Raw genomic sequence first — 26,303 nt, forward strand, 5'->3', positions numbered from 1 at the left:
AAAAAGGGTGAATGTTGTATGTAACAGGCAGGAAGATAAGAACTATGTTATATGATCAAAGTCCAAAGAGGAGGTACAAGGGACCTGGTGTAGTCACAGGTGCCTGATACAAGAAAACTTACTTAGCAACAACAATTTATATATATATATATATATATATATATATATATATATATAGTTAGTTAGATGTATAACCACCTATATTGGTGTGGATATTCATATGTTAATATATATGTATCTTGAGAGAGAGGGAAATATGAAAATCATAAAGAAACAAAGAGGTAGGAATAGAGCCAGCTATATGATATACAAAACACCTAGAATAATAAAGCTAAAAAGAATGAACAGAGAAATAAAAATAAACAGATTAACAGTATCATTGATTTAAAAAGAGAGAAACATAAATTAAGGACAGAGAAGATCTCAGAACCAATGTGGTGGAGATAGAAACGTGTAAGGCAGAACAATGAGAAAAACACGGAGAAGTAAGAAGAGAATGAGGTATGGCTAGAAAGAAAAAGAGACAACTATCTGTTGTATGTGAGGTGTAGTCATTGGAGTAGGTGACTTTCCTTAGTGCATCTGAGCTGTGAGCATAATTCAGCATGACCACCTTGAAGTGTGTTCCTGGTCACCATGTATTGTGTGTCATTTTCTTACTTCCCTTCAGTGCCCTGTGGATTCAAAGTTCTCCAAATGAATAGAGAGGAAGAGCGTCAGAAGAGATACCAGCCTGTTAGAATGTGGTGGAGAAGCCAATTGTGATACCACTTATCAGTTATCTTTATTTCCCTGTCGGCACAGAGAGAGAGCTCTTCCTTCTTTTCCCTACTTCTCCCCCCAAACATTGCCGCCTATGTGCACACAAATGAACACACACTCATGTACAGACAGACTTGGCACAGATTAGGACGGCATCATCCCATCTGAGGAAACGGAAGAGAAAAAAGAGCAGGGCTCCTGAATGCAAGGAGGGGACACTGAGTAGATGATGTAAGGAGGAAGAGTGGAAAAGGTAGGCTGGGGTCATCAAAGGAAAAGGTATCTGAGTAAGTTTCAAGTTTTTCTAAGTGGACATAGAATCCAAATCTAACCAGAAGGGGGTTCTGTAGGGGAAGAAGGATGACTTTCAAGACACGTCTCGGAAGCTTACCAGAAATGTAGTGAAGAAGTTCATGACTGACTGACAGACTGGCAATGCAGAAAGCTCTTAGGAAACTGGCAACAGAAATAGCGGTCAACATCAAGGTCAATGTCAAAAGGGCAGGCGCTTGGTGATGAGAAAAGTACTAATTTGTAAGATTAAGCCCCACATAGACAAAGAAAATATAAAGACAAAGATTGCAACTGGAAAAACAGCCAAGAGATCAAGATTGAGAGAAGGAAGCAAAGAAGCCAAGAAACAGACGGGAAGTGACAGTGGAGAGAGGATCATTTCAATAATAAAACCAGGTCCCGAGATAGAGGCACAGAGAACTAGATGGGCATGAGATACATACAGGGGGTAATCAATGGAGAGGCACTTAGGAGGCACAAAAAGAACTAAAGAAAGTTAAAATGAGAGAGAAACGTAAGAGGGGGCAGTAGGAAAGGGAGAGAGAAGAGAGATGAAGAAATGGCGGGATCTGAGATGACCATGAGACAAAAGCAATGGCTGCACAAGGGGTGATTCACACCAGCAGTGCGTTTTCAGGGTATGGTGTCCCCAGGTATCAAAAGCAGCCCCTGTAACTCACCCAGATTACCAGAGATGTCACCAGGCATTGTGGCTTCAATCACCATCTACAACCTATTGGTTCCTAAACATACATCTCTAGCCCAGCCTTCTAAGCTTCTAAACTCATGCGTCCAACTGTCAGGAAGACCTCTGGTCAAGGTCCTGAAGACTTGAGCCTTCTCCACTTAGATTCCTTCAGATTGAAACTCAGCTCTTCCAAAACTGAGCACATCACCTTTTCCCCTAAAACCAGCATCTGCTTCCCGTGTTCTCTAGCTCTGAAACACACTATTAATTTATCCATTCTTTCAAGTTCATATTCTCAGAGTCATCAAGATAGCCCTCTGTAACTTATTAATTCTTCCTTTTAAATGTCTCCAGCCTGTCCATGCACCTCCATCCCCAGTGCTATCACTCTCATCAATGTAGACATTGAAGTTTGTCTATATCACTTCTCACTGGAACTAGAGTGACAGGCTCCTGCTTGTCCCCTGCTTCTAATCTTGTTCCTACCAAACGTATTCAAAGTGACTTAGTCAAACTGGTCTTTCAAAAATGCAGATGTGTCCATTTTGCTACCCTACATAAAATCCAGTGTCCTTAACTTTCTTTTAGGATTCATGTGGCCCCCAGACCCACCTACCTCAAGGCTCCTGCTCCTTCTCCATCGTCATCATTGCCACTAACTTTCCTATTCCATCTTCAGACATTCTAAATCCCTCTTGGTTACTTGCATTTGCTGAATGTAGACCTTTGCATATGCTTCTCCATTTATTTGGGACTATTGTCTTGGTCCCTTTTCTCCATAATTGGGATAACTCCTGCATCCATGATACTTCCTCTGGGAGGGGTCCCTCATCTCAGACTAAGCTAGCTCTTCCTGTCTTATTCCCCAACACCACCTCCAGAGTATTCTGTGCAATCTGTGTTCTAACATTCTTCAGTTTTCAATATATTCACTTCTTTATGTGTCAATGTCATGGTTGCTTTTAAGATTGACAAGCAGGGATGCCTCAGTAGTCTTATGCCCTGTATTGTTATCAGTGTTCATCTCAGCACCTGGCACATAAGGGTTTAACAAATTTGTTGAGTAAATGGAAAGAATTGTTCACTCTCTGTTTTCCGACATCTGGAAGTTTGTCTGGCAAAAGTTAGTTTATTCGAGTATTTATATGGTAGGTTTACAAAAATTATTTTAACAATTATATATACATATGTGTAGACATGTCAATGTAACAGTATTTCTGGAAAATAATAACATTTCACAAAATAAATACAAATGTCTGCGAAATGTCTGCGAATGGGTGGGAGAAACACAAAGAAAAAAAACAAAGATGCAGATTTTGGGCAAAGAGAAAAAGAAAATAGAGAAAAAAAAACACACCAGATTGAAAGGAAGGGACAGAGACAATGAGAAGCAACAATAGACAAAGAGATTTCAGAGGTAGAGCCATCCTTTGATGTTGGGGAAAAGGAAGATGGTTGGAGGGCAGGGGATGCAAATTAAAATTGCAAATTAAAATTTTTTACAAATCATAACATAGGAGCAGAGCTCCAAGGAACTGGAAATGAGGAGTGTCCCTGTGTCATGTGTTCATCCAAAGGTGTGCCAAGAGGCCAAGAAGCAAAGACTGAAAGTACCCAAGCATCTGACATGATGGGTAAGGCCGCCCAAGGGTCTTGGGGTGGAGGCGATTCAGCAGATACCGCAGATCCTTGGTGTATCAAGGTTCAAGGACAATGTGAAGCTGCTCACCAGCAGGGAATAGGTCGGTTATGAAGGTGAGAGTCACAGGACCCAGGCTGCAGGATGTCAGGTGTCTGAAATCAGAGTTTCTGTTTCCTGATGCACTTGACTCTGACAACCCTTTGATAAGGAAGGGGCCTAGTCCATGTCAGAATCTCATGCTCTGCATTTGCTTGACCTGACGCTTTGGGGAACAACTGGGAGGCAGGAGATCATGATCACAGTCGTGATTAACAAAATGGGTCCTGCTGATTTTACATGGATGATGTAGTAGAAACACACTGACTTAAAAAACAAAAACCAGTATCTTGTGTACTCTATTAGCGTATCAATACCAAAATGTTGGATTTGTATAATTACTTCCACCCTTGTTCATGGAGCAAAGAAATCCAAGTGTTCTTCTGTTGATAGATAATGGTGTCACCTTGTCACAACCTTGAAAAGACCTCAAAAGACAAATAAATGGTACTGCTATCTGTCAGGAAAAAGACCTCAACTAACTATTCCTAGGCTCAACATATAGTTTTGAAGGCTGCCCTCCAGCATGCTGTTGGTTTATATAGCAATTAGTCATTAACTTTCACAAATAAGACCTTATTTCATTTTCATTAAGAAATCTAAAGCCTGAACAGGATAACTTTTACTCCCTACCCACTTCATAAATGAGGAAACGGATGCATATATGTAACAAAGAGTTTTTCAAAGTCTCAGAGAAATAAAGACCTTAGATATAAATTTGTATATCTGATTCATTTAGACACTCAGACATCATTATAAACTCAAGCCTTCCACAATGTGAACTGTCATAAGATTTGTAATTTTTATTTATTTTTTTAATCCTCACCAAAGGATATTTTTTTATTGATTTTTTTTTTCAGATAGAGTGAGAGGGAGAGAGAGGGGGTGGGGGGAGAAAAACATCAATGTGAGAGAGACACATCAATTGGCTGCCCTAACTGGGACCGGGGAATTGAACCCGCCACCAAGGTATGTGCCTTCGACTAGGAATCAAACTCGAGACTCTGGTCTGTAGACCGACACTTATAACAGCTGAGCCAAAGCAACCAAGGCAAAATTTGTCATTTTTTTTTAGATTTGTAACTTTTATGAAGAAATTACAGTTCTCTGACCACCACTTGTTACTTTCTAGACAACATGGATATTGGAAGAAAGTCTACTTTGGGAAAACACAGTCGGAAAAGAAGTAAGAGTGAATAAGAATTTACTTGATTTTTATGTTACAAATTAACTGTTTTTGTAATGCAAATGTTTATTATCATTATTTTCTATACCTTTCATAAGACCAAAAAAAAAATGTCTTTTAAAGTAACTATTTTTTTCAAAATGCTCATATCTTCATGTTGGTTTTTATTTCGATTTTGAAGTATATGTGGTTTATAAACATTGGTATATGTCTTTCCAGAATTTTTCTATGTATGTATCAGTACATTCTGGAATATAGTTTTATTTATCTAAATAAGTTAATTCTGTGCATACTTGTCCTTTTCTTGCTTTTTAAAATTAATATGTCATACCTAGACAATAAAAACATTTTTTAGTTTCTCTCTTTTTTTTTTTTTTTTAGGGAGAGAGAGATGGAAACATGGATGTGAGGGAGAAACATCCATTGGCTGCCTCCTGCACGCCCCCTACTGGGGATCAAGCCCACAACCCAGCCATATGCTCTGACGGGGAATCGAACCAGGACCTCTCAGTCCATGGGACGGTGCTCAATCCACAGAGCTACACCAGCCAGGCCAAAAACATTTAACATTTTTCAGAGCTATAAAAAATCTTAAATTATTTAAGGATGCTTTAACATACACTATTTTCATTTTTAGTATAGTTGAGCATTTTTTTCATTTGTTTTGGTCATTTGTTTTACTTCTTCATAGAACTCCTTGTCACAGAATGCTGTGTCATTGTTTCCTGTTACAAAAACTTACATATTTATTTTTTTAACATATCCATCACTTCACATAGGTATGGGTTTTTTTATACGTATGTTGAGAGCTTTTCAAATTTACTGTCTGGGCACCTTTCAGATACATACACAGCACATTACTGTTGACTGTGTGCACTTTGTACATTACATCCCCAGAATTTATTCTGGAAGTTTGGACCTTTTGTGTCCTTTGACCACCTTCACTCCCCACCCCCTCGCAACCACCAGTCTGCTCTATTTCTATGAGTTTGTTTTTGTTTTGTTTTTTCCTTTTGTGGATCCTCACCCCACGATATTTTTTCCATTGATTTAAAAAAATTTTTTTTAACTTTATTGTTGAAAGTATTACAGATGCCCCCCCCTTTGTTCTGCCGTTGACCCCTCCTCCCTGCTCCGTCCTCACTCCTGCCTTCCCCACACTATTGTCTGTGTCCATTGGCTATGTATACATGCATAAAAGTCCTTTGGTTTATCTCTTCCCACCCTATCCCCCTTCCCTCTGAGGTTTGTCAGTCTGATCCCTACTTCCTTGTCTCTGGATCTATTTTGTTCATCAGCTTTTGTTCATTATATTCCACAAATAAGTGAGATCATGTGGTACTTGTCCTTCTCTGACTGGCTTATTTCGCTTAGTATAATACTCTCCAGGTCCCTCCATGTTGTCTCAAAGGGTAGGAGATCTTTCTTTCTTGTAGCTGCATAGCATTCCACTGTGCAAATGTACCACAGCTTTTTTATCCACTCATCTACTGATGGGTACTTAGGCTATTTCCAGATCTCAGCTATTGTATATAGTGCTGCTATGAACATGGGAGTACATATATTCTTTCTGATTGATGTTTCAGGCTTCTTAAGATATATTCCTAGAAGTAGGATCACTGGGTCAAATGGCAGTTCCATTTTTTATTTTTTGAGGTAACACCATATTGTTTTCCATAGTGGCTGCCCCAGTCTGCATTCCCACCAGCAGTGTACTAGAGTCCCCTTTTTTCCACACTCTCACCAGCACTTGTTGTTTGATGATTTGTTGATGGCAGCCATTCTGGAAGGTGTGAGGTGATACCTCATAGAAAACTTACATTTTTTAAATCTGGAATTTCATTAGTTAGCCATATAAGAAACACAGACCCATAGAGTTCAATTTTGTTGGCAAAAATAGAGAAAGGCTTGAAAAGGATCTTACCTAAAAATAGCAATATAGAATGTATACTGATTTTTTTACTATAGTTTCCCATCTTGTTGTTTAACCCTGAATCGGCTTGAGATCTCTTATCTTTTTATTTTCGGATTTATTTCTAGTCGTCACCTCAATACATGACATGAATGACATTTTTGGTATTTGGATGAGGATTCTTATTATATTTGTGTTTTTTTTTTAACTCATCTTTATTGTTGAATGTATTACAGGTGTTCCCCCTTTTTGTTCCCCTTGACTCCCTCTTCCCCAATCCCGCCCCCCTCCTGCCTTCGCCACACTATTGTCGGTGTCCATTGGCTATGCATATATGTATAGAAGTTCTTTGGTTTATCTCATCCATTCCTCCCTCCCCCCTTCCCTTTGAGGTTTATCAGTCTAACAACCAATTTGTACTTCTTAATTCCTTCATCTTTTAACCCATCCCCCAGTCCTCACCCATCTGGCAAGCAACAAAAAGTTCTCTATGAGTCTGTTTCTGTTCTGCTTCCTCATTTTGTTTCTAGATTCAATTGTTGATAGATATGTATTAATTGCCATTTTATTGTTCATATTTTTGTTCTTCTCCTTCAAGAAGACCCTTCAACATTTCATATAATACTGGTTTGGTGGTGATGAACTCCTTTAGCTTTTTCTTGTCTGGGAAACTCTTGATATGTCCATCAATTCTAAATGATAGCTTTGAGGGATAGAATAATCTTGGTTGTAGGTTCTTGCTTTTCATCACCTTGAATACCTCTTGCCACTCCTTTCTGGCCTACAAAGTTTCTTTTGAGAAATTGGCTGACAGTCTTATGGAAGCTCCTTTGTAGGTAATGGACTGCTTTTCTCTTGCTGCTTTTAAGATTCTCTCTTTGTCTTGAAGCTTTTGCATTCTGAGGATGATGTGTCTTGGTGTGGGTCTCTTGGGGTTCATTTTGTTTGGGACTCTCTGTGCTTCCTGGACTTGTATGTTCATTTCCTTCACCAGGTTAGGGAAGTTTTCTGTCATTATTGTTTCAAATAAGTTTTCAATTTCTTGTTCTCTCTCTTCTCCTCTGGCACCCCTATGATGTGAATGTTGGCATGCTTGAAGTTGTTCCAGAGGCTCCTTACACTATCCTCATTTGGGGGGATTCTTTTTCTTTTTGCTCTCTGGTTGGGCGTTTTCTGCTTCCGTATATTCCAAATCAATGGTTTGCTTCTTGGATTTACCTACTCTATTATTGATTCCCTGTAAATTATTCTTTATTTCAGTTAGCACATTCTTCATTTCTGACTGGTCCTTTTAATGTTGTTGATGTTTTCACTAAGTTCCTTGGAGGTCTCCTTAAGTTCATTAAAGGTCTCACTAAGTCCCTTGAATGTACATCAATGGGAGGGATTTCCTCAGGCTGATCAGCTGCAAGGGCTGGCTGTGCCCACTAGCCACTGGCATCTGACTACCTTGGAGGGTCAGTTGTGTAGGGGCTCAACACATAGAGCAAGACTTACTTCAGCAGGGCTCTGGTACCCACTGAGTCCACTCCTTGAGTGTGTTACTTGTGGAGGTGCTTGGGTTTTGGTGTTTTTGATGTGGTCTGAAGCTGTCCGCTGGGTGTGCTGGCTCTGGGGCAAGGTCAGCCATTGCTTGTGTTCTATCCGGGGCCACCCAGCATAAGCTACAAAGTGATCTGCCAATGGCTACTTCTTGTGCTGGGCTTGGAGGTGTCCAGGGAAAGCCAAGTCGTGAACCAAGGCTGAATGCTTCTAGTGCCAGGCCTGGGGCCACTTAATGAGAGGTATGGGGCTGGCTGAGGCCAGATGCTGCTTGTTTGAGAGACTTTAGGAAACTAAAGAAGGATCCAAGACAGGCCAATCCTATGGTAAAGCCTTTGGAAACGGCTTGGTTGGGCCTAAAAGTGGATAAGGCAGGGCCTCAGGGAATCACCAGGGCAGGGAAAACAGTGTGAGCTAGGTTGCTGGAGTCCCAGATATGGGGGCTGTCTGCCACCCCAGGGAAGGGCTCACCAAAGGAACATCAGCCTCCACCAGCACTCTGTCCAGGAGTAAGACTCCTCTCCAGTCCTTGTCCTGAGGCCCAACAGCTCAGTTCTTCCCTGTATGTATCTGGCGCTCCTCAAGCTGCCTCCCCTCTAAGCTCAGAGGGAGTGAGTCAGAGTAAGTCCATGCACCGGCCCTTTAAGAGGAGCTGCCTGGGGCTCCCACAGCCTCAGCCTCCCTGAGCCTCAGTTCCCGCTGGGTTTTCCAGCCAGAAGTGATGGGGATTCTCTTCCTGGTACTGAAACCCTGAGCTGGGGGCCTCGTGAGGAATGGAGACCCCTCACTTCTCAGGCAGGACCTTCCCAGCCGAAGTGTCCTCCTGATTTTTATCTGCCACATGTGGGCATGAGACCAACTCGTTCGTGCCTCCGCCCCTCCTACCAGTCTCAGTGTGGCTATTTCTTTAATTTCTTAGCTGTAGGACTTCCATTCAGCTCGATTTCAGGCGGTTCTGAATGATGGTTGTGTTGTAGTTCAGTTGTAATTTTGATGTGGTTGTGGGAGGAGGAGATATTTACCTATGCTGCCATCTTGACCGGAAGTCCTTATTATATCTGTTTTTAAAGACTAAATTTTATATAATATTTTATAAGGATTACTACCTAAAGGCCAGTCATTATCCTCAGCTTTGCTAAAATACTTTCCACATTTTTTCCCTTTCATCTTCATATACGGATGACTCTTCTTTGTATGCTTTCCACCTACCAGACTCATCCTTATGGCCCCATCACACTCCCTTTCTTACTTCTCTCCTTATCCATCTCCTACTCCTAAGCTTTCCACAACTTCTCTTTCCTTGGAAATCAAACCGCATTTATACTAATGACTGCTAAAATTCAGTCTTCCTTCAACGTACCCATTTTGGGTGAAGATATACAAACAGACTTCAACACTGTCCATCAGTAATGGAGTAGCATGGGAAATTTGGCAGAATAAAAGGAAGAAGAAAATTTGTGGAAGGAAGGGGTGTCCTTCCCAAATAGAAGTGTGGAAGGCTTCAGTTGAAAGGTCAAGATTGTGAAAGACTTTGGCCAAGCTCGTGCTCATGCTAAAGACTTTTTTTTTTAATTAATTTATTTTTGTTACAGATGTTCCTCCTTTTTTTCCCCATTGACACCCTCCTCCCCATTTCCCCCACCCCGTCCCCAGCTTTGTTGTCCATGTCCATTAGTTATGTGTACATGCATATAAGTTCTGTGGTTTATCTCTTCCCCCTCCCCACTCCCTCTTCTGAGGGTTGTCAGTCTGTACCCTACTTCCACGTCTCTGGGTCTACCCTGTTCCTCAGACTGTTATGTTCATTATATTCCACGAATAAGTGAGATCATGTGATATTTGTCTTTCTCTGCTTGGCTTGTTTCACTTAGGATAATATCTCCAGGTCCCTCCACATTGTCTCAAAGGTTAAGAGATCTTTCTTTCTTACAGCTGCATAGTACTCTATTGTGTATATGTACCACAGCTTTTTTATCCATTCGTCTACTGATGGACACTTGGGCTCTTTCCAGATCTTAGCTATTGTAAATAATGCTGCTATGAACATGGGGGTACATATATTCTTTCTGATTGGTGTTTCAGGCTTCTTAGGGTATATTCCTAAAAGTGGGATCACTGGGTCAAATGGAAGTTCAATTTTTAATTATTTGAGATAACACCATAGTGTTTTCCATAGCGGCTGCACCAGTCTGCACGCCCACCAGCAGTGTACTAGAGTCCCCTTTTCTCCACACCCTCGCCAACACTTGTTGTTTGATGATTTGTTGATGGCGGCCATTCTGACAGGTGTGAGATAATACCTTGTCGTTTTAATTTGCGTCTCTCTGATGATTAGTGATGTTGAGCATTTCTTCATATGTCTCTTGGCCATTTGTATGTCCTATTTGGAGAGGTGTCTATTTACCATACTGAAGACTTTTTAGAATGCCGGTAACTTATGCAAACCACGTTCCCATAGCTCAGATTTACAGGACATGGCAGGACAATCCACGGTGACCCTTACTTCCACCGAATCAGGTGGTGGACCCACAGCTTTCTTTTTTATCAAGCTCTAAGTTTCGCCCAAAGGCAAAGAGTCAAGGATCCATTTTTAACAGCCCAGGGTGTGGTCACAACATGGTCCCCAGTGACACAGGTACTTATTGTCACAGCCCTACAGTCTAGCAACCTCAGGGGTTAAATGCAAGGTAGGAACCTCTGTATATTCCCACCATGATGAAACAGAAAAGAACTAATTTTGAATGATTAGAGTTGTATTTCTACAACATAGGGTGTTTTTCTCCTCTAACTGTCCTCACCTCAGGTCAAGGGTACTAACATCCCAGAAAGTCCTTCCTGCTGCTGAGGGGCCAATAACAAGAGACTCTACATTAGAAATAATTAAGCCTTTGCATACTGATGCATCCAAGAATGTGTCGGATGAGTAATTTAGATGAATAAATTGATTCTACCAGTTTGTGAAAAGTTTAATCCAAATATATGTTTATATAAAATAAATTACTTAAAGCAAAAATTAAAATAAAAGAGAGGATAAAGAAATGTTAGGAAACTACTAAACAGAACACTGATGATTTTTTATTGTTGGTTCTTTGTCATAGATAGTGATGTTGTTGGCTAATGAGGGTTCTCCGTAGATCTCCTTAAGGGGGTGAGCTACCTCTAGACTGCATGTTCCCAGGAGGACTGTGCAGAATGACCATAGATGAGTGGCCCTGCCGACCTGATGGATGAGGCAGGGACAGGCAGCAAGTGTGGGGAGCAGTGGTGGAAGGGAGCTAAGTGTCACTCACATTCTTAACTAAAGATTAACCAAGATTAAGCCTTTCTGTTTAATTTGCTTTTATTTAAATAAAGTATCCAATTATTCAAAAGATAAAAATCAATGCAAAAATTTCTTTGGGTGAGGATTAACCAAAGAAAATGGGTGGGTTCTGAAAACATGTATGCAATCATACACACACACACACACACAATACTCCATGATATATAAATATGTTGTATGTACTTTATTTATTTATAAAATATAATTGTATGAATAAAATTTATTAATTATATATGTGTTTATATATAATATAGAAATATTTATTAGATAAATATATATTATATTTAAGTAAATATATTAGTTATAAATAAAATATATATTACATAAATATATTGTATGAAATGTTTATATACATAAATAAATATCTAAAATACAAATATATATTATACAAATAAATTCATATACATATATATATTGTATGCAATATATAGATTGTAGATACATACATACATATGAAACTCCAACATGTTTCTGACCATGTAGATAGCCACATGCATGTCCAGGGAAGTGCACATTCCCAGGCCTGTGCACACGCAGGAAAGGCCTAAGAAAGCCCTGAGCTCTCACCTGGCCAAGCCTTGAGGCTGTGCACGCAGAAAGTGGGAGCTAAGGTGGAACTGTAAACTGCCCAGCCGTATGTTGACGGCATGCGTTAACACTTGCATAGAGCCCCATTGACAAAGGCGAGGAGAGCTATTAGTTCTCGGTATTTAAGGAAATTTCTGTCTAATCATTAGCTGACTAACTGAGCAGAGTCTTCACAGGAGGGTCAGACTATTCTTTGAAGCTTTGAAAAGAGACACTGACTTCTCTTCTCGAGCTACGAACGTCCTGCATTGGTATCTTTCAAGATAGGGCTATTTCTTCTACAGTGAAAATGTGTTGCTTAGTGTAGCCATCTTCATTAGTTACCTTAGCTAGATCTTCTGGATAACTTCCTGCAGCTGCTACATTAACACTGCTGCTTCCTCTTGCACTTTTTTTATGGAGAGGCTTCTTGCCTTAAACCTCAGGAACCAAACTCGGCTAGCTTTCAAGGCACGCCTCTGAATTCAGGATGTACACTTTGCTGGTGATGTCTGAGCTCAGACGTTCCTTGGTCTCTTTGACCCTCCCTCTTATTTGCTGTCAGCTTCTGCCTGATTTCAGCTGCTTTTTACATATGAGAGAACCACAGTTGACTATGTAAAAGCATACTGTAAATAATTGGTGCTGTGTAAAGTAGGTTTTTTGTTGCTATTATTGCTTCAGTGTGGTGACAACCAAGATGGTGTGTTGGTAACTGGAGATGTAGCCCCACAAAAGTTGAATGAAGACAAAAATAAAATACTTGCATGTTACTGACATATAAAGCTTGCAAATCTCTATTTATAATTCTAAATAATTATTGTGCTTTATGTTCAAAGGAAGAAAGAGAAGACGCAAAGGTAAACTGAACAGTATCCAAAGAGGTAAGAATAAATGTGAGGATTCACACCTGTGAGGTTAATGCAGACCCTTTCTTTGCCGCAGCCCCCAAATTTCTGTGGGCTTCATAGCTAATGGATTATCTAGAGTACAGACTGCATTGTTGTAACAGAGACCCCAAAATACAGTAGCTTAAATCACATAATTTGTTTCTCTTTCATCAAACAGTCCAGAAGTGGTAGAAAGAACCTACCCATTTCTTCTGAGTATTTCTGTCACCGTGTATATATATATAAACATTTGCATAGATATTTATATCTATATTTATATCTATGCATAATATTCATATATATGTATATATATGAATAAGGTGCTCTCTCCTCACTCAAGGCAAGTGAGAAGGCTTCAGCCTCAAACTAATTGATTTATGGCTCCAAGAATTTGAAGGTGACTGAGAAATTTAAAAACTCAAACCTGGAAAGTCTAGAGAGGATGTTGGGAGCCAGTTACTTGCTCACTGATAATAAGACCATAAAGAGCCATGATTCTCATGGGCCTCGCTGGGGAAGGGAGGAGCTTTCATATATATATATAATGAATATAAACATTTAAATATAACACAAATATATGCATATACTTCTATGATCTCTATCATTTTATCTCCATGCTTATCTTTATCATTTTGGTTACTTCCCAGGTTATACTTACTCAGGTCAAAGATTTTTCTTCTGAGTTTTTGTGAAACCTCTTTATTTTACCTGCTTTGTTAAAATAATTGGAAATGGCCCTGGCCGGTTTGGCTCAGTGGTTAGAGCATCATCCTGCGGTCCAGAGAGACCTGGGTTCGGTTCCCGCTAAGGGCACGTACCTCGGTTGCAGTTTATCCCCGACTCTGATTGGGTTGTGCAGGTGGCAGCCACTCGATGTGTCCCTTTCACGTTGATGTCTCTCTCTCTCTCTCTCTCTCTCTCTCTCTCTCTCTCTCTCTCTCTCTCCCCCCTCCCTCCCTCCCACTCTATCTGAACAAAATATGGAAAAATGTCCTCAGGTGAGGATTTAAAAAATAATAAAAATAATAAAAATAAAAGGAGTTAGAACCTGGGCACTGGATCTAGGCTACTTGGGTTCCAGTTCCAGCTTTAAAAATAATAAAATAAAATGAGCCCTGGCCGGTTTGGCTCAGCGGTTAGAGCGTCGGCCTGCGGTCCAGAGAGACCCGGGTTCGGTTCCCGCTAAGGGCATGTACCTCGGTTGCAGTTTGTCCCAGCTCTTGTTGGTCGTGCGAGTGGCAGCCCCTCAATGTGTCCCTTTCACGTCGATGTTTCTCTCTTTCTCTTCCTCTCTCTCCCTCCCACTCTGTCTGAACAAAAAATGGAAAAACATCCTCTGGTGAAGATAAATAAAAAATAAAATAAATAAAAAATAAATAAAATGAAATAAAATAATTGGAAATGGTAGTCTAATCACAAATTACATTTGCCTTTTCTCCTGTTTCCTTTTGAAACATATTGTCTCAAATAGTCCTTTTCTGCCCCAGGCTGATGTCTTAAATAAACCCCAGAACTGTGCTAGTCCCTGTCAGCAGCATTACATATTCTCATTCAATAGTAAACACCCTGAGCTGCTATATTAAAACTGGAAAATATGTAGTGAGGAAGTTGGATGAGGCCAACCTCTTCTCTCATCCACATTTCTTCTCTAATTCCAATCAATATCTGTTGCTTTTAGCTAAGTCGAGTTTAGGCAGGGAGGAGAGAAGGAAGTAGTAAGGAGCAGAAATGGGCCTCTTAGGATATATCCTTTATGTCTCCCAGATATGGTGGATGCACGAGCCATATTTGAGGGTTCTTCAGAGACTTCCTCTTCAGAGATAATTTCTCATCTGCAGTTCTCCTTATGCAAGAACTCCAGCTGCCTGCTCACCACTTCCCTCCTCGTCTCCCAGTTCTGAGGAGGCTCACGCCTCATTCATCTAAATGGTTCTCCTAGAAAGAGTATCTCTTAGGAGGACTAACTGAACTCCTCCCTTCCCCAGAGAGACCCATGAGAACCGTGCCTCTTTATGGCCCTGCTGTCAGTGAACGAGTAGCTGGCTCCCAACATCCTCTCTAGACATTCTAGGCTTAAGTTTTTAAATTTCTCTTCCACCTTCAAATTCCTGGAGACATAAATCAATTACTTTGAGGCTGAAGCCTTCTCACTTGCCTTGATGATGAGAGAGCACCTTACTCAACTTCTATAGGAAGTCTGTGGTGTCGATTGTTTTTGAACAGCGAACCCAAGTACAGCCACTCTACTTCTGCGGGGTAATTAAGCAAGAAAATTCACAAAGAACAATTTTAAATAAAAGTCCAGTGGTTCTATATTATCAGTAGTTCTGACACTCCGAATCTGCCAGGAAGGAGAGCTCTGGGAAGCTGAACTAAACTATTTTTATACCTTTAATTTATATGGCCTCAACAGTTTTGATGGAAGGCAAACTCAACAGTACCAGAGAAAGACACAGAGGGACACATAGCAAATGTGTTTGTCGGAGATGTCTATTGCTGAGTAAGCTCAAATTGTAGTCCCACCATAGATAGAACGAGAGAGAGAGAGAGAGAAGGAAGGAAGGAAGGAAGGAAGGAAGGAAGGAAGGAAGGAAGGAAGGAAGGAAGGAAGGAAGGAAGATCACTTCATGGTTCTGCCTTGGAGAGTACTATGTATGAACATGGCACTTAGGAGGTCTACCTGCACACCAAATCACCTGCTGAGTCTGAGAACATGTTCACCTAAGAGTTTCAATCAATTCTTCTTCAATATGTTTACCCCTAAGACTTTCTAGGGCTTGAAATCCTTTTTTTTTCAACTGAGGAATATTTTCTTTATTTGTACATTTTTTAATCCTTTGAATTTCTTTGAACAAATTCTCCTTGGGTAATATTCTCTTGGTTAGTTTCTCTTATCTTAATTTTTTGTCCAAACCCATGTGGTCACTTTTACTATATTTTCAGCCCAAAGTCCTTTATTCCAGGCTAAGACAATGGTTAGTGTTTCATCTAGGCAGCTTACCATCATGCATCTCTAGACAATCCAAATTCTTGCATTGCTGCTATTTTTTTTTCTTTATTGATTTTAGAGAGAGAGGAAGGGAAAGGGAGAGAGAGATAGAAACATCGATGAGAGAGAACATAGATTAGCTGCCTCCTGCATGCCCCCTACTGGGGATCAGGCCCACAACCTGGGCATGTGCCCTGACTGGGAATTGAAGCGGTGACCTCTTGGTTCATGGATCAATGTTCAACCACTGAGCCACACCGGCCGGGCCTTGCATTGCTGCTATTGATTTCTACCTTTCAATCAAAGGAAATCACTACACTTAAATATTTTAATTTCAGGATGTTTCAGTTTCTTTATTGGTGATGGGGATAGTAAAAGTCTCTAAGTGTTTTATATTCATGTCTAGCACATAATAAGCACATATCAACTGTTAGTTCTCACAGTGTTCCCTAAACTACAAATGAAACTCTGTCTTAAATTTCTTTTTTAATTAATGTGGGTATAAATAAATTAGGATTAATGTGAGGATAAAGAAAATGAAATCTAAGGTGAACCTAGGTTAAACATTTAGGGCTTGATAGGTATAAGGCTATGGGTTATATATTTTTCTTTATGCCGTAGGCTCTTGGAAAGTTACAATAAAATGGAATTTTTTTAATACACTATTATATACAATGCAACTTTTCACAGTATCTTTTGTTTTTTTGTTTTCAGTGAGAGGCAGAGGCAGATATAAAACCCAAGCTCTGAGAAAAAGAGTTCCATGGAAAAGAAGAAAACTAACAGGTAAATTATTATTATTATTATTATTATTATTTTATTAAATGTCTAAATTTTTATGCTTTATTCTTTGCTTTTAGTAACAAACTTATTCCTCTAATCACTTTATGTGACTTACTAACTGTACAGAAATAGACTTAGGCAATTCCAAAATGCTCAGGGATTGAAAGATGATAACACTACAAATGAGTAACTTGGTCATAAATCTACAACCAGAACCCAGGGCCCGGGGACACTGCAGGGTTGCCTCTGCTGACCTGATAACGTTCAGGCTGGAAATGCAGCTGACCCTTGAACAACACACGTTTGAACTGCACCTGTCCATGTAGACACTGATTTTTTTCAGGTTTCACATCCAGGGATTCAACCAAATGCAGATCAAAAACAATTTTTGCATTCCCAATCACGGATTCCCAACAGCAGATGGAAAATGCAGTTTTCTATTCGCCATTGGTTGTATCTGAGTGTGTGAAGGGCCAACTCTAGAGTCAAAAGTTGTACCCGGATTTTCAGTTGGGTGGAAGTAGCCATGAAACACTGAAACTCACATAGCTGATGTTCCCCATGTCCCGCCACTCTGAGGTAATCGTGTAGACGTAGGTCTGTTGCTTCCCTTCTTCTGCCCCAGTTTACTCATCTGTAAGGTAAAATAAAATTAGATAATAAAGAATAATAAATGGTAATACTATAATAAATAGACTGACTGCCCTCCAAGGCTCATCCCCGCTTCACAGTCAGCTCCAACATCCTGTGGATCTCCCTCTGCACCATGGACGGCTCCCTCTTCTGCACTGTGAACAGGGAGCCCAGGAGGCGACTTCAGTGGATTCCCCTAATCTCCAGTGCTGGTTAGAAGGGCAGGAACAGCAGCTCATCATTCTGAAGTTCATTTTAAGACTTTTACATCTGTTTCTATGGAGTCAGATTCTCAGTTCTTCGCCGCACCCCACCCTCACCTTGGAAAGGTTCTAAGAGGCAAAGCCTCGTCCCTTTGCCATTTGCACATGACTTTAGCACTCCACCGAGCTTCCCTTTCAACCAGAAGAAAGCTGGTGTGAAGGAGCAATAAGGGAGGTAGATCAGACAGACACTATTTCCTGTTAGGCTGCCTCATCGTGATTCTACTTCCCACCCAGCCAGTCCCTGGCTCAAATCTACAGACAGATATGTGAAATTATAGACAAATTACAGTCCGAAACTCTTTTTTTCTGGTCGAAAAACAGGAAGGGGGAGGAAATGTAGCTAGAAATTTGTTACTAGTGTAGCAGACTCAATATATGTTCCTATCTCTCAGAAGCTGAATGGTGGCCAACTTTCTTGGGCATTAAGCTATCAGACAGTCCTTCTGGAAGGTCTGCACCTCGCTGCAGTTACCTCATCACTCCAGGTGGTTCTCTTGGGCAGAGTATCTTTCAGGAACACCCAGTTCAGGTCCCATCCACAGGGCCCCCACAGGCCATGGAAATCATGTTTCTTCGTTGATTCCCATACTGGCTCCCAGCTCAGCCTGTCTCCCTCTGCAGCATGTGCTAGCTATGACCTTCACCTCTATATTTCTTAGGGATGAGTCTAATAGTCTCTTCTTCTTTGACATCCCCAAGGACAGCGGTCCTTCTGTGTGAGTCTTTTAACACCTCTTGGATTAAGTAGAGGTGCCTGACAATTCTCTCCAAAGAAGTGTAGCTTCTCTCACTAGACCTGATGATAGGGAATGCTTATGTTGGCAGAACCAGCCTCACTATCCCCTCCCATGTTCTGTGCATCAGAGGTAGACTAGCATCTTGCTTTAAGATATAGATGTACTAGGCTCCTCCTATTGTCTTGTTCTTGGATGTTGATGCTTCTGCTATTCTTTTTTTTTTTTTTTATCCTCACCCGAGGACATTTTTCCATTTTTTGTACAGACAGAGTGGGAGGGAGAGAGAAGAAGAGAGACAGAGGGAAACATCAATGTGAAAGGGACACATCGAGTGGCTGCCACCCGCACGACCAACCAGGGCCGGGGACAAACTGCAACCGAGGTACATGCCCTTAGCGGGAACCGAACCCGGGTCTCTCCGGACCGCAGGCAGACGCTCTAACCGCTGAGCCAAACCGGCCAGGGCGATGCTTCTGCTATTCTGAGGGGAGCAAAAAGTCACCTAAATACCCTGATATACTTTTTTTGCCCATAATGATTAGTCTCAACTATTCAGAAAATTATTTTTAAATTGGTTTTAATTTTTCTGATCACATTATTATTTATAAGGGTTAATTTGGTATGTTAGTATTATTAAGACAGTAGAGCCAAGAACAGGTAAATCCTACTTTATCCAGATATCTTATTTCCTGGGTGTGAGATAATGACAAGGTGCTGGAACATGCTAACACACAAAGAACCACTGCAAAGCAAAACTCATCAGCACTTCGACATATATGATTTGGTGTTCCGCCCAAATGTCTTCATGCTGAGCTAGAGAACACTGAGCTCCTGTTTGTTTGCCCTGAAGTCGTCTGAAAACCTGAAGATTTTAATGAAAGGGGAGTCTAGCTCACCCACTAAACCCAGGAGGATTTAAACAGATAGAAACTAAGAGCAAGAGAATGTATGTTTGCCGATAATAGCTACTGATGAACAGACTCGGGTTATTGTCAGGGGTATGCTTCAATCTTATGAGACATCTTTTTGTCAGCCTTTTGTGTTATTTTTACTCCTATGCATTTTAGAACTTTGGCATCAATTTCTATTATTTCCCCTTCATTTGGGTTAGTTTGGAAGTTCTTGCTTATTTTTGCCACCATTCTTAGTGCAAAAAATGTACTTGCAAGCTTAGGTTTGTGGCAGCTATCTGATTGGTAGAGTCCACCATGAGGTCTACCCTTGAGACCATATATTTCTGTCTTTTATCTCTGTGTCTTTATCAAAGGACATTTCTAACACTCTATTTAATTTGCATTTTTTATTTTTTACATGGTTGTCTCCTCATGTATTGAATGAAGATAGTGTTAGTTCCTATTTGATAAATTTATTCCAAAGAAATAAGTTAGTAGAGCCAAGGTCTAAGAATGGTTCCTAGCACGTAACAGGCAATCAACAGATGTCCAGTTTCATTTTCTTCTCACCTTGGTGTTGGGAAAGATATAAAACACTGTTTCAAACGTACTTGGAATAATTTGGAGATGTTAGTAAAAGAAATGTAGGATAAATCTCAGTTAAGTATCATTTTTGTAACTAAATCTAGACCTTGGTTCAGCAAACTATGGCCTACGGAGCAAATCCAGCCCACTGACTGTTTTATAAAGTTTTATTGGAACACAGCCACCTCTTTGTATTTGTGTGGTACCTGTAAAGGCTTTGACAATACAACGGCATGGCTGAGTCATCACAGCAGAGGTCATGGACCTTAAATAGCTACCATCTGGTCCTTTACAGAAAAAAGTTTGTAGCTCCTGATCTAGGCACTTGATATTGCTATTGAAGTGCTAGGCAGGCTCCAGAGGAGTTTTCATTTGAACGGTGCTTTTCTGCAACACTACTATTTGCAATGCAATTTTATGAACAGAAGACATTTATGTTATTTTCTTTACCCCTTAGGGATGAAAGCCGTCAGTACCGGGCCTTCAAAAAGAAGCAGAAAAAGAGGTGAAAAGAAGTGATTGATACACTTTTAGTAATTAAGCATCTAAATTTTTATTTTATACTCTGTTCTCTGAGTGGCCAATCAATTTCTTAATTGGCTCATAGAGCCAGTAACGAACGTTAGGGTAGTCATCAGCCTTGGTCGTTTTCAATGCGACAGGATGCTGATAACACCCACTTTATTGATGTTAATCCATTGATCTGTGAGAGCACAGGCCTCCGTGGGCCTCTCCCAGGCTCCCTTAACTGCACTGACAGCTTCTGAGGAGGAAAATATAAAGTGTGTGACTAACGTGCTTTTTAGTTGACCACATAGCCACCAGTCACCATGGGTGGTAATACAAGATTTGTGTCCTAATTCCTAACATTCTTTTGATTGTGTGACTTTTACTTGTCATTTCTTCTTTTTGCCTCAATTTCGTCCTCTGTAAATGGGTAAGTGGCAGATGAATTCGATTGAGTGGCCTCCCAGGCTCACCCCAGTGCTAATAGAAGTCACTCTGAAAGGCCCCTCCCAGACAGAAGTCCCAGTGTGGTTGCCCCTCTGTGTTGGCCGAAAGGACGGGAGCAGGTGCTGCTGCTACTGAAGTTCATTTTTTAATTTTTTGTAATCCTCACCTGAGGATATTTCTCCATTTATCTTCAGATAGAGTGGGAGGGAGGGAGAAAGAGAGGGAAACATCAATGTAAGAAAGACACATCGATTGGCTGCCTCCCACATGACCCCTACCAGGCCAGGGACCAAATTGCAACCGAGGTACATTCCCTTGACTGGAATCGAACCTGCGACTCTGTGGTCCGTGGGCCAACACTCTAACCACTGAGAAACCCAGCCAGAGCCTGAAGTTTATTTTATGACTTTCAACACCCGCTGCAACAGAAGGAGAGCCCGGTGCCCCACCCCAAGGATGTACAGAGGCCCTCTTCCTGAAAACTCTGAAGTTTCTTCTCAATCACCTGCTCTGGGCCTCACAGGGGGAAGCCACAGGGAGAGGCCCATGACGGAGAAGTGCAACAGGGCAGAGAGCAAGGAGGGAAGGCAGCCACTGCTCCTGCTAGGTCCCCTTGTCATCCTGCTCTCTGCTCCCCGACAGGTGCCTCAGATGGGGAAACAAACTAAAAGCTGAGGGGTTTTTCTTCATTCACATTAAGCAATAATATGGCCAGAAATCTCCCTCAGAGATAGAGGGGAAATCATTGCACCATAGGTGGTCGTGGCCAGCAAGCTTGGGAGCTCAGGTCCTTCACATGAGTCTCCTTTGCAGGATTTCAGAGAACGGGAATGGAGGATGACAGTATCTTTGTGTGTCTAACCTGCCATAAAAGAAAGACCTAGTTCATGAGGACACTCCCTCCATTATATTTTACGTTATAAAAGAAGGGTCTCAAGATGGGTAAGGGGAAAAAGGGCACAGCTGTAGAAAGATGGAATAAAAATAATAATAATGCTTCCTTGCAGTTCCAAGAATTCCCAGAGATACAACTATCGATTTTCGACTTCCTATACTTCGCGTGACCTGTGGTCAGGCAGAGGGGATGTTATATAAGGAGAAAATGAAACAAGGTGAGTTTCCTGGTCTATGCTTTTCAACTGGAAACCACCCATGTGGATATTATATTGTTCAGGGGCTGGACACCCGTGTCGGGGTGTCCTGTGATTCACTAAGAGGACTCACAGGACTCAGCATATTGTCAAATTCGTTGCTGTGATTTATTAAATTGATACAGAGAAAAATCAGAAAGGAAAAAGGCTCAAGGGATGAAGTCCACAGGAAACCAGGTGCCAGTTTCCAAGGGTCCTCTGCCAGTGGAGTCACACAGGACACACGATTCCCCAGCAACAAATTAGGACAACACGTGTGCGGTGTTGTCTATCAGGAAAGCTGCCTAAGCCTAGGAGTCCCGGGGGTTTTTATCAAGACGTAGCCACACTGGCACACTTTACCTCACACCTGCCAAAATTCCAGACTCCCAGAAGGAAAGCAGGTGTTCAGCATAAGCCATATGGGAACAGTGGGACCTCTCCCAAAATCTAGGTTCTCAGATGCCAGCCAAGAGCCAGCCTTGGAAGCAGACATTTCTAAAGACAGCTGTCTCAGGTCTGCTCCGTTAGGTCTTCTCTGCACAGCATCCCAGATACACTGGAGGAAAGATGGCATTTCTATACTTTTAAAGTTCACAAACATTAGCCTACCAGGCCACCCCCTTTCCCCCCATGGAAAAGGTCCCTATGACACCCATCCAGCATCCAATCCAAGAACAAGTGCTTCAATATCAGGGCAGAAATGTACACACACTGGAGAAATCCAACAGCAACTTCACAGACGCCTTCCCTCTACCACCTTGTGCTAACTGGAAGGAACACAGGATTTAGAATCAGGACACCTGGCTTCAGGTTTCAGCTCTACCAAGTCTCTGTTTCATCTGGACCAAGCCATTCTTCTCTCTCGCCCTAACTTCCTCCTCCACAAAATGGGGATAATAGTAAAACTTGCCTCACCGTATTATTATGAGAAAAAAAATAGAATAACAGATATAAAATAATTTGCAAATTATCATTGTAAAAGCACAGCACAAATGTTCAGCTGCCATGATTGATCCCTCCTCCCAAAACAGAGTCCTTTAGGCACAGCAGTATAAATGTGTGCCCTGTGACTGTATTGCACATGGTCACTAACTTTTCCTGCTACAGAACATTTCCATAATTACTTTCCACATAAAGTAGCCATGAGTCCAGAATATGAGAAATAATTGTTTGCCATGAGCTGGATGGTCAGCATTATACAAGCTGAGACAGATGTGGCAGGGGTCACAGCTGCCACACTGCCACCTGTGTGTCCTCATCTGCCCCTTCTGAATTCAGCCCGGCTGGATCCTGAGTCTCAGAGAAGGAAAGGGAAAGAATCCTGATCTTTTCTTTTTTTTTTAGACATGCATTTTTTTTCTCTTTTGAATATAGTTAAATGCTTCTTAAAAGTAAATGTTGATAATAAGGATTGCCCTTTTCACTGCATGATCAAAGTGTGAGCATAGCAGGAATTCCCTGTCTACCCTCAGCCTTCTGGTTGCGGTGGGGCCCCTGTGAGGGAACTCAGCTCTCCCGTGTTGCTGATTCTAAGTCCAAAATGGGTGGCCCAGAACCACGTGGTGGGAGGCCAAGTTCTGGGGTTTTCACAGTTGGGGTCACTCCCTGCCAACAAAGGGAGCTCAGCCTGTCTTGCTGGGTCTCACAGGAATCTCGGCAAAGTGTATAAAGATGAAGGATGGAAAGAAGCTCACCCTCAAGGAATTTGAAATTGAAGGAAATCACGAAAAATCCAAGAATTGGAAGCTGAGTGTGCGCTGTGGCGGATGGCCCCTGAAACACCTGATTCAGGTATTCTAATGACAAAGGGCTGAAATCCAGGATGGAGTGTCACAATTCACCAACTCTCAGACTAGCAGTGTTCAGAAAACCATCATGACCTCCCTTGCTCAGGTCACAATGCATGTTATTACTAACATTCCACTCCGGCGTTATCTTGGCCGGCCTTTATCACAGCATCACCTCTAAGTGCAGAAACTCTTCCCCCTTTGAAGGTAGACATTAAATTGCAGCCTTGACTCTGACACTAGTAATTGCCACTGTGTACTTTGGTCACAGGAAACTAATTTAAATTGGGAGCAGAGGGGGCAGAAGAGGTGGTCTTAGGCTTTTGGGGCCAATGTTTAAAACAGCATAGCATTGGCCCTGGCCAGATAGCTCATCTGGTTAGAGCATCCTCCCGATACATCAAGGTTGTGGGTTCGATCCCTGATCAAGGCACATACAAGAATCAGCCAATGAATGCATAAATAAGTAGAGCAAAAAATCGATGCTTCTCTCTCTCGCTCGCTCAAAATCAATTTAAAAAATTAAAAATAAAGTAGTATAGCCCTGGCCAATTAGCTCAACAGTTAGAGTGTAAGCCCACAGACCAAAGAGTCTCAGGTTTGATTTCGGTCAAGGGCACGTACCTTGGTTTCAGTTCAATACCCAGCCCTGGCTGGGTTCATTTGGTAGGCAGCCAATTGAAGTGTCTCTCTCATATCAATGTTTCTCTCTCTCTCTCTCTCCCCCCAGCTTTATCTGGAGATAATTGTAAAAAAAAAAAAATATATATATATATATATATACACACACATACACACTCAGGTGAGGATTTGAAAAATAAATAAATAAAAAGTAGCATAGTAGATGTGTCTAAAAATAATACACTGGCCTGGCTGGTTTTCTCAGTGGTTAGAGCAGCAGCCCGCAGACCAAAGAATTGAGAGTTCGATTCCAGCCAAGAGCACATACCTCAGTTGCAGTTCATCCCCGGCCCTGGTCAGGGTCATGTGAAAGGCAACCAATAGATATGTCCCTCTCACATCAATGTTTCTCTCTCTCTCTCTTCCCCTCCCACTCTATCTGAAGATATTTGAGAAAAAGTATCCTCAATTGAGGATTGAAGAAAAATAATACAACAGTATGGGTGTTTCCTGGCTTATAGAATATTTCATCATTATTTTTATAGCCATCTGAAATTCATTCTTGAAAGAGAATATAAATAAATTGCATTTTAAAATATCTCCTTTGGCCCTGGCTGGTTTGGCTCAGCAGTTAGAGCATCGGCCTGAGGTCCAGAGAGACCCTGGTTCAGTTCCCGCTAAGGGCATGTACCTTGGTTGCAGTTTGTCCCCGGCCCTGGTTGGGTCATGCAGGTGGCAACCACTCGATGTGTCCGTTTCACGTCGATGTTTCTCTCTCTTTCTCTCTCCCTCCCACTCTATCTGAACAAAAAATGGGAAAATGTCCTTGGGTGAGGATTAAAAAAAAAAAAATCAATAAACTATCTCCTTTGGCCCTCATATCAGCCCCCTGCACAAAGCGGGCCTGGTCTCTGAAGCACATGAGCCTGTGCCTTCTGACTCTTTCTGCCACTCACCCCAGATGGCCCTCCCTGGCTCCGTTCTAATGATGATGCAATGCCCTTTGCTCAGCAGTACCTATTGAGATACATCTAAAGCCACAGGGACGGTAAGGTGCAAGCCCCATTCCCTAACCAGGAGGAAGGGTGCACATTCATAACCACAGGACCTCTCCTCAAGAGGCACCGGCAGGAAGCCATGCGAGGTCTCTAGGGACAGGAGGTCCTTTCTGATTTTGAAGTTGAGGACAGTTCCAAGGAACAGTTTGCACTGAGCTGGGTCTTAAGGGAAGAATAGTTCTGACAAAAAGCTTTTTACATAAAAAGGATGGCATGAAAATCCTCCCCATGATTTATCAAGAAGTTGTGGGTAATGGGGTTCAATACATGGGCTGGGATGATTGTGCAGGTCTTGAGGCCAGAAGAAGGAGGATGAACCCTTTCTCTGGATTAGGATGTAAACACCTTTGGGGGCCATTATTCAGCCTACCATATTCCCCCACCTCTGGAATCCAAACCACTCTGTGAGAGCACAGTTTACACTCTACTTTCCTTACCTATTACATGCCGGCTTCTCCCCCTTGTCTCCCCAAAGGCTTGGGATACCTTTGTGTGCCCAAGGTCACTGGTGGAACCTGACATCTAATCTCACCAGGTGTGAGCCAATGGATTAGCTGAAGTCTGTGAGGTATGAAGACACAATCTAGAGGGGCACTGAGGGAAATGAAAAGGAAGTGGTGGGTATAGAAGAGATTGTAGAGGAAAACTTAGAAAGGCTTTATAAAAAGAGCAAAAGATAGGGTGCAGTTTTCAAAGCTGAGTCTGGATAACAGAGGCAGCATGTTACAGAGCTGGAGAGGGAAGTTATTTTCCATGAACACATCTTGAATGTGCATTGTTGACAATGGGACATACCTGAGAGGCAGTTGGAAACACCAAGCTCAAAACAGTCAAAGAAGTACAAAAGTACATCGTGGACACCAAGACCTCTCGTAGCATTAATGTCATTGCCGTTTCAGAAGGGATTTCTACCAGACCCGCCAAGAACAAGAGGAAGGTTGATTATCACATGACTTTCTTCCA

General features: G+C 41.6%; 2 protein-coding genes across 11 annotated transcripts in view; one reads left to right on the top strand and one right to left on the bottom strand.

Moving 5' to 3' along the window:
- Positions 1–26,303, top strand: part of SP100 (SP100 nuclear antigen) — a 101,640-nt gene that overhangs the window by 55,017 nt on the left and 20,320 nt on the right. For 8 of the 10 annotated variants that reach the window (XR_004958658.1, XM_036254196.1, XM_036254195.1 and 5 more), the window contains 7 exons: positions 3,262–3,378; positions 4,615–4,668; positions 12,851–12,895; positions 16,605–16,676; positions 20,245–20,292; positions 21,749–21,853; positions 23,523–23,665. Coding sequence is in view for 9 of the 10 variants with exons in the window: in XM_036254196.1 (XP_036110089.1) it covers positions 3,262–3,378; positions 4,615–4,668; positions 12,851–12,895; positions 16,605–16,676; positions 20,245–20,292; positions 21,749–21,853; positions 23,523–23,665 (584 nt within the window). In the remaining variant the exon portion in view is untranslated. The remainder of the gene's footprint in view (positions 1–3,261; positions 3,379–4,614; positions 4,669–12,850; positions 12,896–16,604; positions 16,677–20,244; positions 20,293–21,748; positions 21,854–23,522; positions 23,666–26,303) is intronic. The other 2 variants (XM_036254199.1, XM_036254197.1) reach the window with 2 other exon arrangements.
- LOC118625333 (nuclear body protein SP140-like protein) overlaps positions 17,285–26,303 on the bottom strand; it is a 48,647-nt gene continuing 39,628 nt past the window's right edge. The window contains exon 6 of the mRNA XM_036254218.1: positions 17,285–17,307. Within this exon, the coding sequence (XP_036110111.1) occupies positions 17,300–17,307 (8 nt within the window). The 3' untranslated portion in view covers positions 17,285–17,299. The remainder of the gene's footprint in view (positions 17,308–26,303) is intronic.

The sequence above is a fragment of the Molossus molossus genome, unplaced genomic scaffold, assembly GCF_014108415.1.
Source record: "Molossus molossus isolate mMolMol1 unplaced genomic scaffold, mMolMol1.p scaffold_m16_p_11, whole genome shotgun sequence".
Lineage (NCBI taxonomy): Eukaryota > Metazoa > Chordata > Mammalia > Chiroptera > Molossidae > Molossus > Molossus molossus.